The 19,038-nt window shown below is 39.8% G+C and overlaps 1 protein-coding gene across 1 annotated transcript; it reads left to right on the top strand.

The window, feature by feature from the left end:
- The first annotated feature begins 3,244 nt into the window (after positions 1 to 3,244).
- On the top strand, positions 3,245 to 18,821 carry ankmy1 (ankyrin repeat and MYND domain containing 1). Its single transcript, XM_036140849.1, has 19 exons — positions 3,245 to 3,596; positions 3,664 to 3,810; positions 3,905 to 4,096; positions 5,758 to 5,996; positions 6,071 to 6,287; positions 6,394 to 6,555; positions 8,614 to 8,756; positions 8,857 to 9,151; positions 9,231 to 9,415; positions 9,502 to 9,673; positions 12,152 to 12,292; positions 12,404 to 12,511; positions 13,565 to 13,672; positions 13,761 to 13,883; positions 15,140 to 15,241; positions 15,376 to 15,541; positions 16,839 to 16,911; positions 17,007 to 17,161; positions 18,318 to 18,821. Exons 1-19 carry the CDS (start codon positions 3,399 to 3,401, stop codon positions 18,497 to 18,499), a joined length of 3,108 nt encoding a protein of 1,035 aa, XP_035996742.1. The 5' UTR covers positions 3,245 to 3,398; the 3' UTR covers positions 18,500 to 18,821.
- The last annotated feature ends 217 nt before the right edge of the window (positions 18,822 to 19,038 follow it).

The raw sequence follows: 19,038 nt of genomic DNA, 5'->3' as shown, positions 1-19,038 counted from the left end.
GGCCAGAATCACAGGGATACATTTACAGAAATACAGCCATTAGTTCTATTTTCGCTGAATGATTATAATCATTGCAGCATAAAGATATTTAGACATTGATTGACAGAGTTTATTTGGCTATTTTGAATTTCAGATAATATAAAAAAATCTTTCCCGGAGACTGTAAGCAAGAACAGTAGAGTGCAGTTACAGGAGAACGGGTCCGCTGGCATCAGGAACTAAAACGGCCCTGCTTCACTGGACCTCTATGCAGGAAACCATAACCTGATAAGGCTACCCTCCAAGAGTGACTCGCTTTCATTTTTTGAAAACAAACTCTATTAATTTTTAATTATCCCTGACAATTCAAACGTTTTGCTTCGGTGTGCTGGAGAAGTGGGATCTAAACCTGAGTGACCAATGCGGTAAATGAGCTGGTGAGGAGAGCCGTTATGCAAACGTTTAGAGTCGGTGTGTGAGAAGAGGATGGTTGATAAAATAAACACTATCCTGAGGAAAACCCCTCTCACCCGCTTTATGAGGAGCTGAGCCCACCACAGAGTCTACAAACGTTCATCTGTACCTTCTGCAACAAGAAGTGATCATATTTATGGAGTAATATGCACCTTTAATAGTTCTGTTACCACTACTATTACTGCTTTTATTATTGCTACCACTATTACTGCTGCTACTGTTATAACCACTACTCTTTAGCTTTTGCCATTATTAGTGATACTATTGTTAATACAAGTATTATTCTTACAGCTGTTACTCTTCTTTTTCTCATTAGTGTTGTTTAGTTGTTCTGTGTATTTACCTATGTGACGGCAGAAAGAAGTGCAGGTAGGAGTAAAAAAAAAAAAAAGACTTTTAAGGTTAAATCTTAACTAGATTACATGAGAAAATTTCTCGGTTTTCATGCATACATTTTTTTGCATTTAATTGTAGCTTTACATGTATAGATAAAGGGGCATGTCCATAAAGCAGAATTAAAATTAATGTATTTATTTCAGCAATTTAATTCCAATAGGAATATTAAAATGTTTATTTAGTTAGTTTTTTTATGATTAAGGGTTACAGCTACTGAATACCCAACATTAATTTGTTTTTTAATATTACAGAAGACATTTAAAAAAGAAATTGTCTTTCAGAAATATGTGTCTGATCTTGCTTGGACGTTAAGCCACATTTGGTATTTGCTTAAGAAGCTCTCTGTTCCCAAAGTGCTGTTTTCAAGCATGTGAATGGAAAGTTGAGTTGAAGTAAAAAACTGGTAGAAGAATGGTGCTCAAGCAACAAGGCTTGGGAGGATTGTGACGAAGAGGAAGACGAGAGACACCACCTCAGCACATACAGAACAACCTGGGGAAAAGAAGAGGAGACGTCATCACACACCCAACAGGTTCCATAAAGGTTTTTATCCAGCCACAGTATGACTGACGGCAAACCTCTAAATCACTGGATATCTAAAACTTTCTCAGTTTGGGGTAATGTTGTCATCAGATGTACAATCTTTTTCACCTCAACAGCCACTGATTTATCTCAAAATGTGCAACAATGATTGTATAATGTGCTATAGAAGTGTTTGTAACTGCTTTTGTTGTGCAATAGCTTATTTTTATGCCCATGTTGTATTTTTATTATACTTTCTATCATTTTAATTTTTGCCTTTTAATATTTTCATACATAGAACCAGACTGAGAGCCTTGCATGAGTAAATCCAATGTACCTAAACTGTGTGTGTGTAAGTACAAAAGGTAATAACCTATCCAATCCAACTGCACCCAACAATGCAGATGACCTGAAGACCTCTGTAGAAGCAGCTGGCCTCCCTTAACACATCAACACTAGGGAAAGCAACATTGATGCAGCAATTCATTACCTAACCAAGTCTATGAAGCATATAGGCCTCCTGGATTTTTAGTGCATGGTCGGCCTGATTCACTTTTATTTTATGTTATATTAGTGCCCTTTATGAAGGATAAAGCTGGCAAAATGAATAAGGGTGCTATCCAAGGTCCTGGAAAGGATTATCCTGAAAAAGATGGAGCATTCTTTTATTTGGGAAGGCTTATCCATGTGTTCTGTATGACTTATGTTCGGTTCGGTTATAGAAAAAAGTCTACATATCTTGTTCATATATTTTTGCACGTTTTGTATTTTGATGTTAAAACCTAATAAAAAAAAAAAAAGATGGAGCATTTTTGCTGTTCATGTCAGACCACCAGTTTGAGTTTAAACCTAAACATGGACCAGATATGTGTATTTTTGCTTTAAAGGAGAGGTCAGATTTGTATACGAGACATGATTCCACAATTCTTCTGTGTTTTATTGACGCATCAACAACCTTTGATCATGTAAATCATGAGAAGTTGTATAACAGAGGAGTTCAAAAATCAGTAGTCGGGATTTTGTCCCTTTGCTCATCAGCCAATGTACATGAGATGAGATAACTGTATGTCGGCTCCTTTTAGAATAAGCATTTTTTCTCCTCGTCCTTTCAATGTTTACATGGATGGATGAGTTATCAAAGTGGCTACAGGACTGTGGGACAGAGTACGTTACTGGTGGGACCGTAATTAACCACGTGATGTATCCAGATAATTTGGTTATTTGTAGTCCTTGTAGTGCTTGGCTTCAGCAGTTATTGAGGGTTCCGTAATATGGTCAGGAGTTTGACACCAGGTACAAATCACAGAGGAGTAATATAATTAATGAAATTAAGGAAATAGTTATTTCCTGTTTTCTCTTTGTCTGGTGTGTGTGCTGCTGTGAAGTACCTGGGGCATTATATAACTGATGACCCGGTTGATGACATGGACAATGTCGTCTGATGTATATGCACAAGCTAATACTTGTACGCAAGTTCAGGATGTGTTATGTTTCTATTTATTGCTTTTATTAATTTACTTGTGTATTAATATTGACCTATTTGTGTACTAATAAAGTGATGTTGATTAATATATGGACATACGCTTAAGTAAAGGCTATTAAAAACTCATGTTGGTATCCTAGCTGCTGCATTTTTTTTATTAGCTTAAAGCTATGATAATAAATCTCCAGAAAGAAACTAAGAAAGAAAATGAGATTTACTTTTTTTTTAAATTGTATAATTTAAATAAATTAGTATTTTGATTACATTTAAATTTGTTGTGTTGCATTTTACGTACAATACCGATGAATATTATTATTAATACTTTACCACGCGCATGCGTGAAGAACCGCTTTCGCCACGCGCACCGCTGTTGTCATGCCAACGAACGTTAACAGCAAAGTTAGACCTCAAATCTGACATCTAAACAGCTAAAGTTGGCCTCTACGTAAACAGCCCGCTTAACTTAAATATATATGTAGCTGCAGTCTAACATATTTGTCTTCGTATTAAAAATAATTCAGGGCGTGGAGGCTATACGGTAGAAATGCAGTCCACCTGTAACCGTGCGGCAGCCCCCACGGGGGCAGGGAGCGCAAGCGGCGGCGGAGGAGTCGCTGAGGTCGGGGAGGAGCGGCGACAAGGCTTCGGTGTTCAGGAGTGGCCCGACGGGTCAAAGTATGAAGGCGAATTTGTGGACGGCTTCAAACATGGCAAAGGACGCTACAGTTGGAGGAATGGAGAGGTAGGGAATGTGAAATTACAGCTGTGTTATCTGCCAGTGGTCTGGACTTCTTCTTTTTTTTTTGTAGTACTATGAGGGCTATTTCTACAAGGACTACAAACATGGCGACGGAGTGTACTGCTGGCCCACAGGCCACAAGTTCACTGGCAAGTTCTACCTAAACAGGAAGGAAGGATATGGTAATTTAAACTTTCCAGGTGGAGCCATCTTCCAGGTGAGCTTGCTGCACTTGTGGCTGGGTTACCAAAAAGAAAGTACATTGTATAATAATAAATAAAAATACACATTTTCTCCTTCCAAACGTACAGGGTTTGTACCAGAGTGACCAGAGGTTTGGTCCTGGTGTGGTCACTTATCCAGATGGAAGGCAGGATGTGGGCCTGTGGCTCGGGCAGCGGCTGCTAAAGATCTGCTCCTCTGTGGAAGAAGTCTTTAGTCTGCATGGTTTTCCAGAATACGCCGCCTTCATGCAGCCTGTTGCAGAAGCCTTGGTCATTCAGGTATGTGCTGTCCTGTTTTCACAAGGTTTTCTGATTATTGTACGTAAATTTGTTATTCAAAGTGGTTGTTTTAGTTTTACGACCCCTTATTTCATGGTACATAAAATAGAAGTCAAGTTAAATCTGTTTAATTTATTACATTTTATCACACTCCCTATAAAAATATTATCAAACACATACCTCTGAGTTTCAACTTTTAAATGTTTACCTTAAAATTATATATATTTGTTTAATTTAAATTTCAACGCTTTTATTTTATTATTAACTGTGATTATTATTTAACTGAATAATTATATTATTGACATTTGTTATTGTTTATTATATTTAAATTTTCTGTGTTCTGTTCACATCTTTTCATAATCTCACTTAAAAAAAGAAAAATGTTTAACAATATATCTGAGCAAATATAATCAGTGGTAGAAAATAACACTCATGTTTTTCTTGTTTTAAGTGGATCATCAGAGTTTTGTAGTAATTAATGACTGTTTCTCTGCTGCTGTGTTATCATGGCGAGAAGAGGATCTATATTTTACTGCTGAGAGAATGTTATAACAAAAAGTTCCTTAATAGGATAGACTCTACAGTAAAATGAAAATGTTTTTTTAAGTGTGATGCACACAATGTGCCCAGCCCATACAGCCTTAAATGATCTAAGACATATAAACCCGTAAGACGTAATCATAGATTAACAATACAAAAACAATATTTTATACAGGATAAATAGAGTGCTGTTTGTCTAACCACCCATTTTTGCTAATTTCTCAAAATCCAACTCAACGTATCAGCATCTGAACACCAGAATAAATCAGGGTTTTGACACTGAATCTTCTCAAACATAAACATTGTCAGGTCATTGTATCTTGGACAATCAATCAAAAAAGTTAATTCATCCTCAACGACATTTAAATCACACAGTCGTCGTGCCTCGATTAGCCCTTTGTATCGCCTCACCTCAACAGCAAGAGGCAGAACCCCCGCTCTTAGCGGGAATCTGAAAAATACTGGCCATGAAAATGAAAACAGGTCTTCATTTTGTCTTTCAGGACAATAATGTAAAACTTCTATGACCATTTGAGTCCTCAGATCTAAGTCCAAATTCTTAGTTTTGGGGAAATTCTCAAATGAAGGACTTAATCGATGAATGAATATTAAGATTGTTTACACATCTTTACTAGAGGTGCTAAGAGCCCGGATAGCTCAGTCGGTAGAGCATCAGACTTTTAATCTGAGGGTCCAGGGTTCAAATCCCTGTTCGAGCGGTACTACTTTTTGTGGAGTGTCTAACTAGTGGTTAGAGCAGCACACTTGCACTCTGAGAAGGATGCAAGTACCCGGACGCCGCACATGGCAGCCCACTGCTCCCCAAGGGTGATGGGTTAAAAGCAGAGAACAAATTTCATTGTAATGTATGTTTCAATGACAATAAAGATGATATTACTATTATTATTATTAATAATAGTATCTAGGTATAATTTACATGCTTATTTACCTCTCCTCTCTCTTTACAAGCCTCAAAGACTCTCAAGTGGTTTGTTCTCCAAAACCCCGTCAGGCTTTCAGGTAAACTAACACTTTATTGATATATTCATTAATTATATACTGTATATAGTGATATGTTGGCTTTAGACCAGACTGAATCCAGATCAATTTACCCCCCCCAGGTGGACATGGGCGGAGATCTGCTGTCAGACGAGAGTTTTGTCCTTCCGCCCGACATTGAGAGGTATTCCACAGATGGCGACCACTTGCCGCTCCCTCCTGCCCGCAGAGGAGAGTTGGATCGACTCTTTCACGGTGAGCTCTGGGAGCCGGATGCTCATTCACGGCAAGGATACGAGAGGGAGCCGCTCTCTATTCTCCCTGTTCAGCTCCGCATGCAGGCTCACATACATAAACACAGGTTAGCATGTTTGGAGCGGAGTGTGGAGCACCTGAGAAAAAAAAAAAAAATCTTTACTTATGTGTTTGTTTCAGACTGCAGGCTGCAAACATAGGCTGGGACGTTGCAGCTGTCCTCTCTCTGAACAGGGCTGGCTTTGGTCCTAGAGGACATTTGGAAGTCCTCTCAGAACGGCTGATTCAGCACAGCTTCAGAGGGGAAGTCCAGGCTGTGTCGCAGATCCTCCAAACTGGCTTGGTCTGTCCGGATGTAGCCGACTCAAAAGGACAGACCGCACTGATTGCTGCCACTGTAACATCTCCCTATTATGAATTTTTCTCCTCTCTGAATGCAGACGTGCTCATTTTCTAGCTCCCCTAATAGCGTTGCTGTGTTTTTTTGCATCTTCACCTGTCAGGTAAACTGCCATAATGAAGTGATTCATCTGTTGTTGGACATGGGCGCTGATATTGACAAGCTGAACGGTGAAGCGATGTCGGCCCTGGCTGTGTGCCACGTCCTCTACTATCCTTTTCCGTCTCTGCACACAACTTTGATTGAACCACTGATCAAAACTCCAGTAAGAAAACGCCTAATGCAGCTCATTTCTCATACAATGTTTCGCAAATGTATTCAGCCCCTTTCAATCTGATAACCCCAAAATAAAATCCAGTGCAACCAAGGTCGTGGAAAAGTATAAATCTGCATTAGATTTAAATTAGAGATGCACCAATCCAGTTTTTTTCCAGTCCAATCCAGTACCGATACCTGGGCTGAGCATATCGGCCGATGCCACTGTTGAGTGAATGAACCGTGTACCTTGCCATGTAACAATTTTTGTGTTGCAGACTTGTTGGCGTATCAAGTTTGAAATGTTTCCAAACAGCAGACTTGGCTCGGTCCGGCACTTGTTCTATGTCGCTCTGTGTTTGCACATCGCTAGCTGCTGTGCGTGCTCCGTGTGACGTAATTGGCATTGCAAACATAGAATTGTAATGAGTAGAGATTTTTCTCTCTTCTCTTCTACCTTCTTGTTTCAGTGTCCATATAACATGAAACTTTCCCCGCATTAATAAAGCTTCTTGCACGTATAAATCAAGCGGAGCGCTGTGGAGAATGCGGTACGGCTCCGCTTGTGAAAGTAAAACCTGTTGAGCTCTATTTGGCATTAAGACAACAATTCTTTATGCCACATTGCCAGACAGGACACTATAATACGACGGAGTATTAGGGCCACACTTGAAGAGAAAAAATATTTTTGCCATGACGAGATTAAACTCGACATTTCGAGAATAAAGTTGAAATGTCATGTTGACTTTAATCTCGACGTGTCGACTTTAAAGTTGCCCTGTCGACATTAAACTTACCATTTCGAGAATAAAGTTGATATATCGTGGTGACTTTAATCTCGACATTCCAAAGTTTGGAGAAAAGAGCAACCGCGCTCCACAGCTGCAGTCTCTGCGTTTTAATTAAGTGTGAAGGTAGTCTTTGCCGTGCTGCAACTGTATAATCATCACTGGAAGCGGTGGCCTACCAATAACGTAACGTCTTTCCCTAGTGATGCTTACCCGGGTTCGCAGTTCTGAATTTGACATTCTCGAAATGTCGAGTTTAATCTCGTTATGGCCAAAATATTTTTTCTCTTCATGTGTGGCTCCGTCGTACTATAAGGACCGCTAAATTGCGTGGGCAGAAAAAAAAATTGCGGCTGATCTACAAACCATTGGATAAGACGTACAAAATGGATTTGGTCCGCCCCATTTAAACGAGTAAAATATACTGGTGAAGATTCTCAGTCATCCAGGTCATGGTCATTCCAAAAAAGTTAAAAAACAAAACAACTGGACTTTTTTTCCGAAGTTTGAAGACGTTTCGCTTCCCACCCAGAAAGCTTTCTCAATTCAAAATGTCTGGAGTAGTGTGGAGTAGCAAGCTTTATAGTACTGCCCAACAAAGGCCTTGTAATGGCGTTTAATGGCTTTTTAATGTGCCCGCTTCTTGCTCACTGACCACTGGAGAAGGACACATTCAATCCATGCAAACCTTTTGAAGATCAGGCTGCAGGTGTAGAACTAGCACTAAACTAATACTGCTCATTACACTGAATGCTGCCATCTCTGCGGTAAAACACGGAGATGGCAGCATTACGGTTATCGATGCTTTTTTTCTGCAGGGACAGGAGAGCTGGTGAGACTTGAGGCTGTGGTCAAGTTTCCTCTACCTGGCAGGTCAGACATCCTGACACACAGCCAGAGCCACAATGGACTGGTTCAAGTCAAAGCTTCTCCATGTATTACAGCGGCCTAGTCAAAGTTCTGACCTAAACCCCTCTAGGAAGCTCTGACAAGACTTGAAAATTGATGTTCACAATTAATGTCCATTCCGTCTGAGGGTAAAAACGTAAATCTCTGGATACTCAAAGGTGATAGAAACTTATTCCTAAAGGCTAGAAACGTTAATTAACTTAAATTAAAAGTGTTTCTGCCCACTTTGACTCTGGAGGGGCTGAATACAAATGCATTTCGAACTTTTTAGTTATTTTTTTATGTTTAAAAACTTGTATCTTTTTCTGTCTACTTCACAACTAGTTACTACTCTCTGTCGACTTCTCAGCATCTCTGCAACGTGTCTTCAGGTTTTGATGTCTCCACCCTGTGAGAGCAGACCTCAGGTCAGCCAGCCTGACCTCCCACCGGGGACGCCGGTCCCTAACACTGAGCCTCAGTCCACCGACACAAACGTGATGGCCCAGAGCAATTTCAGCCAGCTCTCTGCGCAGTAAGGACGCACATGTGCAGCAACATCCCTTGCATTTCATAAATAGACACCGTTTTCTTGATGTTTCAGAAGTACAGCTTTGCATTTGTTGTCTCTACAGGGCATCTGAGGAACCACCTTTGCACTTCTCACATGAAGAGAAGAGCGAGGAGATCGCTGCAGACTCTGATCATCTTCTCAAGGAGGAGGAGGAGAGAGAGGAGACAGGAGAGGGTGAAGCCTGTGAGGACACAGAAAAAGTTAAAGATACGGAAAGTGAATCAAGAAACGTAAATGTTGAGATCAAGAACGATTTAACAGAGAGAGAAAAGACAGGAGTTGATGAGCCGTCTGGCGCGGGGTGCTCCGTTCAAGGGGAAGTGGGAAGTGTGCAGTGGAAGGGGAATCCAGCCAAGGTAGCAGGAAGGTTACTGAGCCCATTTCCATTCTTTTGTACACGTTTTACCGCTCTGAGAGCTGTTACTTCCTCTGCAGCAGGACGGAAACAAAGAGCTGACACAGGAACAGACCTTTGACTCAGCCTGTTCAGTGCGCAGCTATGGCATCGCTGTAACCGAAGAGATGCTGCAGCACTCAGCTGAGGCGCTGAGTCAGACCGGCCGGCCTCAGCAGCGCGACTCCCAGGAGACTGTGCGCAAAATGGCTGCCATGAAAATTGAGTCAGTTTTCTCTGTCGCCCTGACACACTGTACCTTTAGTTTTAGGGCTAGCGATGACAATTACTATGTGCTCTGTGTTCGGCCAGGCTCCACACACGATTAAACACCCTGAAGCTGTTACTGGAGCGGGGAGCTGACCCGAATGTTGCCAGGGTTCCCATGCCTGTCCTCTTTTTAGCCATTATGGCACGCGACACGGAGCTCGTCAGGACACTGCTGCTGTGTGGAGCTCGCACTGATATTCCCCTTCCCCCAGAGGTAGGAACCCTCTATGTAAATCTTCAAAATTATGTTTTTCTGATCTGAAGTATAGTCGTAAGAGTGTTGTAAAGGATTCCCAAGGCATATTTCCACTGTCGCTTCATGCATGCTCAGTATGAGGGATTACTGCAAAGCCATCAACAATGCAGACGACTGTCCACTGTGGCTCTACGCTCTTTCAGGAGGAGTGAATGCTGCTTGGAGAGACTTGATGCAACCTGCTGGGTTTCCTTAAAGAGGAAACTTTCTGACCCAATCTGTATAATCTGATTGAACTTCCTTTTGGAAAGTGCCTTGAGATGACATGTTTCATGAATTGGCGCTATATAAATCAAATTGAATTGAATAAAAAAAAAAATTTGAATATAAAAGTGGCATGCCACAAAACACACATAAAACATCCAGCAAAAACCGTCCTCCCTTCTTAATTTAATTCCTGCTTTAAAAAAAAAAAAAAAAAAACTTAGCAAACTGAAAGCAATTCAAGATTTTTTTTTTCCTTTTTCTTCTTGGGATATTGAAGGGAAGTTGATGCAAGAGGTTTATGTATGTGATTTAACAAGATGTTACCAAATGCAAAAGATGTATATGAGCATCCCCAAAAAATATGCAAATTACTCTTTTTTTTTGTCAGATGAACCCAAAATTTAATGTGAATGTATATATTATGATATACAATACTTTTTTTATGAGCAATGAGCGATATTTCACCACTAGGTGATACATGAGCATGGTCTGTAGACCAAAACAGGGTATGGGACAAGCCGTCTCTTCCAAGACTGTATGGTTGCAGCCATACCCGTATTCCTCTGTACCTTCACTCCAGCTGCAGCCCGGCCCCTCCTTTCCCTTCTTCTCACCCATCGCCTCCTACACACATATATGTAAAGGATAAAAAAAACTCAACAAAACAGCCTCACCGTTCGGAGGAACATTTCTAGTGAAGAAGTAAGTAACTCATAAGGCCTGAGAGGCAGCTGTTCACGTGCACGTACGTTTATCTGCCGCCGGCCCGGTTTGTAAACAAGAGGCAGGAAAACAGCATAAAGAGATGCGGTGTGATGTCATACCATAGTCCATCTGAAATATTAACTTTAGTTATTTTTATCAAAAATAATGAAATTTAAACTTATTGCTCTTTTAAGTAATTTTTTGGCATATTTACAAGATAATCCAGGACTTTCTTACTTCCCGGGGAAGAATATGACATTCAACCGAGGTCCATCTATTTTACGCTCTGAGCACTTGGCTGGTAGAGGACCAAAGTTATGGACAAGAAGAAACCTGCAGCACAGAGGGACATTTTGGGGTGGGATAAATGGTGAACCCTTTGAAACAATCAATAAACGTATGGAAAAGCCCCTTAAGGGGAGGCAGATGTGTTTCCATCTTCATACACCAGAAAATGGCCCCTAACCTAAACTTGCCTATATCAAGAATCAGAGGGAAATTAAAACGTTTTAAACAACCAGAGTTGTGACAATCAAGGTTTATCTGCTGTTTCACATTCATAGTTAGATGGTAATGGAGTCTGGATAGAAATCTCCCAAGTTTACTGTTAAGCTACTTCAGCAAAGCTCAAGTATCCACGACATCTATTAGATCCATCCTTTGTTTTTGTTTTTCTAGCATGCCGGAAAACCCCTTTTTCCTGCAACCACTATCAGTGTAAACATTTAGAGTTTGCTAAAAGACGGAACCATATCTGGAACTGTGGCTATTTACCAGATGGGGTTGGGATAAAGTTTTTTGGCACTAATTAAACATCACCTGCTTACTGTTAAAGACAGTGGAGGATCTGTGGTGCTTAGGGACCGGTTTTCTTCTAAGAGCGAATTTGAATTTGACTTTGAAAATGGCCTTGAGATGACATGTTTCATGAAGTGGCGCTATATAAATTGAATTGAATAACCAGATAATCTACTATGGTGCCAATAAATAAAATAAACGTATTTTTCACATGAGCTTTAATTGCTCACAAAATCAATGACTCAAAGTAGATGTACTTTTTTTTTAATTGGCAATGTGAGATTATGCTACTTTACTAAAAGCTCACTGCAAAAAAAATAAGTCAAATGTTCTTAAAATTAGTGTATTTATCCTTGATTTGAGCAGGTAAATAAGATTATCTGCCAATGGAATGAGTATTTTGACCCCTAAAATAAGATAATTAGACATACTGCACTTGAAATAAGATGATGGAGATGAATTGTTCCTATTTTAAGTGCAAAATTCTTATTCCATTGGCAAATCATCTTATTTACCTGCTCAGATCAAGGACAAATATACAGATTTTAAGAACATTTTACTTATTTCTAGTTCCGTTTTTGCATTGCTTAATTTATTTTTGGAGCGTAATCGTGGAGTGTGTATATTATACTGTGTTTGCTTCATCTCATTTTCTTTTCTCAAAACATTGTTATTAAAAGCTATAGTATTATTACCTGAAACATGCCATTGTTTGTTTTTCTGTAGAAAAAAGGCTTTTATCCCCTCCATGTTGCTGCAGCGCTGCCCGGCCCTGAAGGCCCCCAAATCACAGAGCTGCTTCTGCATGCCGTCGCTGACCCCGACGCTCGGGCCTGTGACCAGGACAAGATCCACGAACCAGATCTGGTGCCTGTTTGCTTTCACCTTTAGATATATGACTACTTTTAAATATATTTTCCTTTTTTTTTTAGATAAAGAAGGTTGAAATAGAACTGGGTTAGGCTCTGTCTGTTGCAGATCTTCATGAAGGATAAAGAACGGCTGGACACCAGGAAGGACCTGGGTCTGAACGAGGGGGGCCGAACCGCCCTGCACGTAGCCTGCCAGAGAGAAAGTGACTATTCGGTCTGTGAGTTTGTTTCACACATTCATAGCTGTACACGTCCTTAATTTATATGAAATGTATAAAAGAAAACTACAGCCATACCATAACGGCTCCTGAGGTTAATGACTAGTTTTCAAAAAAAAGAAAAGGTCATTTTGGTTTAATGTAATATTAATTTATTGTTGAAACAACCATTTTGAGCCAATGCTCTTTTTTTTTGTTTGTTGGCCGTGGCTATTTGCCCCCTTAAAGATTTCTTCTGCTGCTGCTTATTTTGGTACAATTAAATGTTTTAGATCAAACAAAATTTGATATCAGGCTAAGATGACTTGATTAGATACAGAAAACAGTTTTTTTGTGATAGTTTGATGTATTAAGAGATAAAGCCATTCAAATCCATCCTGGCCCAGTGTCATGAATTGGTTTGACATTTTTGTGAAACTATGTTGTTTTTTATTTGATTTAACCAACCATGCCCAGAGCTGATTACTGCCAAACAGAACCTGTCTGACAACATGAAGTAGGCCAAGAGACCCCCCGAAAAAAGAAGCACATCATACGCCAATTTAAAGAAATTCAAGAATGGATGAGAAACAAAGATTTTGACATCTGTTTGTTTGGAAAAGCATCTTTAGGGCTTTGGGACTCACGAGCCATTATCCACAAATGGAGAAAACACAGAACAGCAATGAACCTTCCTGCAAGTGGCCTGGATGCAAAAAATAATCCAAGAATGCACCAACAACTGATTCTGGAGGTCATAAAAGAACATGGCAGGCTTCACTTACCCCTTAGAACTTTGTACATTTTGCTTCCTGCCAGAAAATCCTGAAGGACAAAGTTCATTCTTCAGTTTGTGACTTGACCGTAAGCTCTAGCGTACTTGGGTTTCATAGCAGATGAACGATCCAAAGACCACCGGCCAGATAAGCTAGCTAAAGTCTGCATTAAATCCAATGGGAATGCAGACTTGCAGTGAGTTGCAGTGAGCTGTTCAAGCTCATCAACAGGAAGCTGCTTAGTGGATAACATGCCAGCCTCCATATTATCTTTTTTATTCATGTGTTTTGCAGAATGCCTGTAAAGTGGTGGCCCTCCTGCTCTCACACAGAGCCAGCACAGACCTCCTCTGGAGTGGACACTCGCCCCTCTCCTTGGCTATTGCAAGTGGCAATGACTTGGTACAGCCCCTCCGGACAAGACAAAGATGGCAGAAATACGCGTAACACAGCTCATGTTGTCCAAAACCGTCCTTTTCTCTTTACTCAGGCAGTGGAGGAGCTCCTGAAGAGCGGAGCTGATCCTAACTTACCTTTGGGCTGCAGGGTGGGCAGTGCCCTCTGCGCCCTCGCCAACTTCAACTACCGCTTAGGTGGCAGTAGAGTTAAACTGGTAAATTATGAACTAAATGCACAAATTACATTCATTAGTAATTCCATGCCACTACAGAAGGAAAATGGTTAAACACAAGGTCTAGTAGATGTAGTTGACATCTTTTAAACTTTTAAGTCAAACACAAAAGTAACCATAAGCTGCTTGTTGGAGTTTAGACTTAGACTTAGACAACTTTATTTGTCATCCTGTGTGCACAGAGTGCGTACAGAACGAAATTTCATTGCATACAGCTTGTAAATTGCAGTAAAATTGAGTTACAGTATAAGGTGCAGCAGTGATTCAAAGTAAACAATTGAAATGTAGACAATGCAGGAGAAGTTCATCTCCAACATTCACTCTTCAACAAACTGAGCTGTTATAGTGCTGCACTTTTTTCCTACCTGGAAATTATATGTAAAATTAAATTTTACAGAAAAGTTTAAAAGATATTTTCTTGAGTTTTGTTTGTTTACATCACTTGAATTTCTGCGGTATTGGTAGGATTAATAATCAATATCCGCACGTCCAAATGTTTGAAAAAACACACACACGCTGTTGTGTAATATGCCTGGAGATATGTGGAGGATTAGAGGAATTACTGAGAGTATTTCTTTATGCACCACCGTCATGTGTTTTTATTTTTTAGCACTTACCTGTTTTACCATGTAGCACTTTGGGATTTTTATAAATATAAAGTCCAAAAGTACAAGTCCAAAGTATTATTATTATTATTATTATTATTATTATTATTATTATTATTATTATTATTATTATTATTATTATTATTATTATTATTATTATTATCTCTCATTGCAGAGCTTTAAGAAACCCCAGCCTAGCCTTGTGGAAATTCCCCTGGGGAATCCCCATCTCTGTATGATCCACCAAGAGTGCTAATAAATGAGGAGATGTGATTTTTGCGGTATTTTTTGCGTAAGATAACATTTACTCCATGTGCATTCAAGGGTTCTCAAGGGGCACTCTGGCTTCCTCCCACTGTCCCAAAAACCTGACTTCTAGGTTAATTGGTTACTCAAAAGTGCCCTTAGGTATGAATGCATGCAAGTATTTTTTTTTATTTATGTATTTTTTTAATGTTGCCCATTTATGGGTCGCGATTGTTCTCTGCTTCTTGCCAATATGATGCATGGCGATAGGGGCTGTATTACACTTGTTTTTATACCTTTTTAAATCATTATGTACAAATACATAAAGAATATATTTTTTCATTATTAGAATGAATTATGTTATGAGATCAAATTGTGTCTTCATAGTTGGAAAAGTTAGCCAAGGCTGGTGCTAATGTCTTGATGCCAGTAACGGTGGGCGAAGTGGTGGGAACTGCGGTCGACTTTGCACACTACCTCTTCCACCAGGTAACCCCTTAGTTGGTCACATTAAAGACGGCATCCTCTAATATTTAGCTGCATGATTTGTTTCAGCGTTTAAAGAGGACTTCTCTTTGCCGTGTGTGCTTCTGTCTGACGACGCTTCACATGTTTCACTGCAGGATCTACACATTGCTCGCACTCCAATCCACACTCTGAGTACGGCGGAGAGGGAAATATTCAGAGCACGGCGCCACCTGCTGCGTGAAATGTCGGCTCTGATGAGACGGACCACCGGGCAGATAAAGAGGAAGAATGTAGGGAGAGAGCAGCACCCTTCTCTGAACGGTCAGCGCAACATTTTTACATGTTTTTGCATAACTCATATACTATAGTATTCAGTTCTCTCAAAACAAAAGGTTTACACGTTGATGCCTTGTCCTTTTTTTATGGAAAGTAATTAAATTACAAGTAAACACCAGCAATTAACATAGATTTACCCTCTAAGGAATAAATATTAACTTCTGTTCAATTCAATTCAATTTTATTTATATAGCGGCAATTCATGAGACATGACATCTCGAGGCACTTTACAAAGTCAAATCAATCTTATTATACAGATTGGAAAAAAATTTCCTATATAAGGGAACCAGTTGATTGCTTCAAAGTCCCGACAAGCAGCATTCACTCCTGGAGAGGCGTAGAGCAACAGGGAGAGTCGTCTGCATTGTCCATGGCGTTGCAGCAATCCCTGAGCAAGCATGGAGCGACAGTGGAAAGAAAAAACACCCATTAGCGGGAAGGAAAAGCCTCCAGTTCTGTTGTTCTTTACCAACTTACAGGACTGGTGAAGATTCTCAGTCATCATGGTCATTCCAAAAAAAGGTAAAAAACAAAGCAACTGGACTTGTTTTCCGTAGTTGAAGACGTTTCGCCTCCTCTCCAGGAAGCTTTCTCAATTCAAAAAGTCTGGAGTAATGTGGAGTAACAAGCTTTATACAATTGGCAAACAAAGGCCTTGTAATGGCTTAGATAACATGCAAATTCAACCGAAACAGGTCCACCCCTTAGTAATGGGCGGTCGTTGAAGCCATTAAGCCAGCAGATTGGACCGAAACTGGTCCACTCCTCTGTAACGAGGAGTCGTCAGGGTCGTTATTGACGACTCCTCGTTACAGAGGAGTGGACCAGTTTTCAACGTCTTCAACTACGGAAAACAAGTCCAGTTGCTTTGTTTTTTACCTTTTTTTGGAACTTACAGGACAATTTACAAGTCTCTCTCTGGTGATACAGGCATGCTCTTTCTCGTCAACAGTAGCAAGAACCAGCTTTAGATCCTAAAATGACACCTAAGGGTTTTTAACGAGGCTTCTTTCAGCATCTCGCTGTCTGCTTTTAGGGTGAACTTGCTCGAACGGGCAGACCTAGACACTTTGGCAGATGCTTTAATGTCCTCCGCTTGTAGACTATTTTCCACATTTCTTGAATATTCAGTACTGTCAGCGTTGATATTAAATATCAAGTGATGTAGACGGTTGTCATTTTATTTTCCATGACTGTGTGTATCATTGCTAACTTGACTAGCGTGGCATGTGTGAGCCTTTTAAGGATGTATTAGGGACTAATTAAATACTGACACCCACAGCCTCGGTGGACGAGTCCTCAAACAGGCCAGCAAGCAGCCCTGATGAAAATTCAGAGGCAGCAAAAACTCACAGGTATACTCTGTATTTCCTTTTTCTGTCCCTGGCTTTGTTTAAATGCGTCTTTCACAGTGCGCTTCTCAACGGTGTCCATCTCAATCCTTCATTAGGCAGCCACCGTTTAGGTTCTGCTATCACTGCGGTCGCTCGGCCTTTGTGAAGCTGATTGCTTGCGGCCGTTGCCTGAAGGTGTTCTTCTGCTCCAAGACCTGCAAACTGGAAGCTTGGGATGAAAGGCACAAGGACGAGTGTCTCCAGGATTCAGGTGGGAATCGGCAGATCTCCTCCCAAATAACCAAAGACCAGCAAACTTAAACAGGATCAGATGTTTAGGACAGAAATGCCCTGCAGTATAAAATTTAACTATAACACACTGCAAAAAGGAAACTCAAAGTAAGTAAAATTTTCTTGAAATGTTTGTAGTTTTCCTTGATTTGAGCAGGTAAATAACACTATTTGCCAATGGAATAAGATTGTTGCCCTTAAAGTGGGAACAATTCATCTTCATCATCTCATTTCAGGTGCAGTATAGCTAATAATCTTATTTTAGGCGTAAAAATACTCACCCCATTGGCAAATAGTCTTATTTAGCTGTTCAAATCAAGAAAAAATATACAAATTTCAAGAAAATTTTACTTACTTTTAGTTCCCTTTTTGCAGTGCGGTGATTGGAATCACCGGTCAGTTAATAAATTCTACCAAGATTTCAATATTGGATAATAGTAATGATAATCAAAGTGTTTTTATTGATTTTCATATTCAAACATCAGACATCCCATTCAAAACATACAGAACAAAATAGTAGGATTCATAATATACACCACAAGAACAGGTCAAAAATACAGACAAAATGGTAACGAGACAGATCCTACTGCTACCAGACACCAGACATACCCACCACCCGTGTTCCAGACACTCTTGGGTTAAAAATAAATACAAAAGTAAGTAGAAATGACAGTAATAACAACAATGATAATTCTGAGAGAGAAAAAAGAGGGGAGGTGGGTCCAAAGCTGCTAATTAGATGAAAACTCATGTTCAAAATAGGAAATAAAAGGCTGCCAGATTTTGAATATTTTGGTCCAAAATTCTTTGAGCCTGGGGCAAGACCGGATCATGAGGCATGAAGAATGTCTTTTTTACTAAATCTCAAATCTGAAAGTATCTAAAGCAGTTTAAGGGGATTCCATATTCCTTCTCCAGCTGAGCAGCAGACATAAATACACCATCTTTAAACAGATTTTTAACAGCTCTATACCCTAAACGCTGTTTCCCCAAGGGCTGGAGAGAACAAGTGATTGCCATAAACTGCAGCAGACAGGAGAATATTGGATAATAAATACTGGAACATGCTTATTATGGTTTATGTTTAGGTGAATAGCAATTTTGACTTCCTTTTCTGTCTTCTTCTTTAAATGCAGCCTCTGCTGATGTCATTCCGAGGAATATTGTGTTTAAAACTCAAAGAGGCACCAGACCTTTGACTGCACCGCAGCCGCTGAACGTCGCAGTGAGATCCTTAAAGGTACCTGGGGCCTTTACCATGGCGGAGAAGGTCTTGGATCGCCAGGTCAACCTGAAAGAAAACTACAGTACCAACTGATGGGTTATAAATGTTAATGTGTTAATCAAAAAATATATGTTTTTATATTAAAGTAACATGAAACAAGTCACCTTTTTATCACCATCCAACTGCTCCTAATCAGAATCTTTCTCTTTATATTGTTTGAATTATTGTTTATTTTAGAGACATTTAATAAAAACTCCCTAAGGACAACTTAAAATCATGCAATTATATGATTTACATATGTTTGATATACTTTCATCGGTTAGTTGATGAGTATTTTATAAACAGAATGTTGCAGTTTTTCCCACAACTTTTATTTCTATTTTGTTGTTTCTTTCATCCCTTTTGGGTTTGGGAATAACAAGTTTTAAAATGGCTCAAAAGACCTTTATAATTTAAAATGTCCTCATCTTTTTATTTTGGAAGAAATAGTGAACTTCAGATTTAACTCATTGTGCTGCAAACTACACCGAGTCTCTGCTAAAACGATTAATATGCAAAATTGCTCAAGCATATCCCAGTAGATCAAACCTGGTGCCATATCCTAATGCAGCCATGGCTTTCCATCTTTGGGA

This window comes from Fundulus heteroclitus, chromosome 9, assembly GCF_011125445.2.
Source record: "Fundulus heteroclitus isolate FHET01 chromosome 9, MU-UCD_Fhet_4.1, whole genome shotgun sequence".
NCBI lineage: Eukaryota > Metazoa > Chordata > Actinopteri > Cyprinodontiformes > Fundulidae > Fundulus > Fundulus heteroclitus.
The sequence above is the reverse complement of the archived record's forward strand: the minus strand, read 5'-3'. Positions and strand labels throughout refer to the sequence as shown.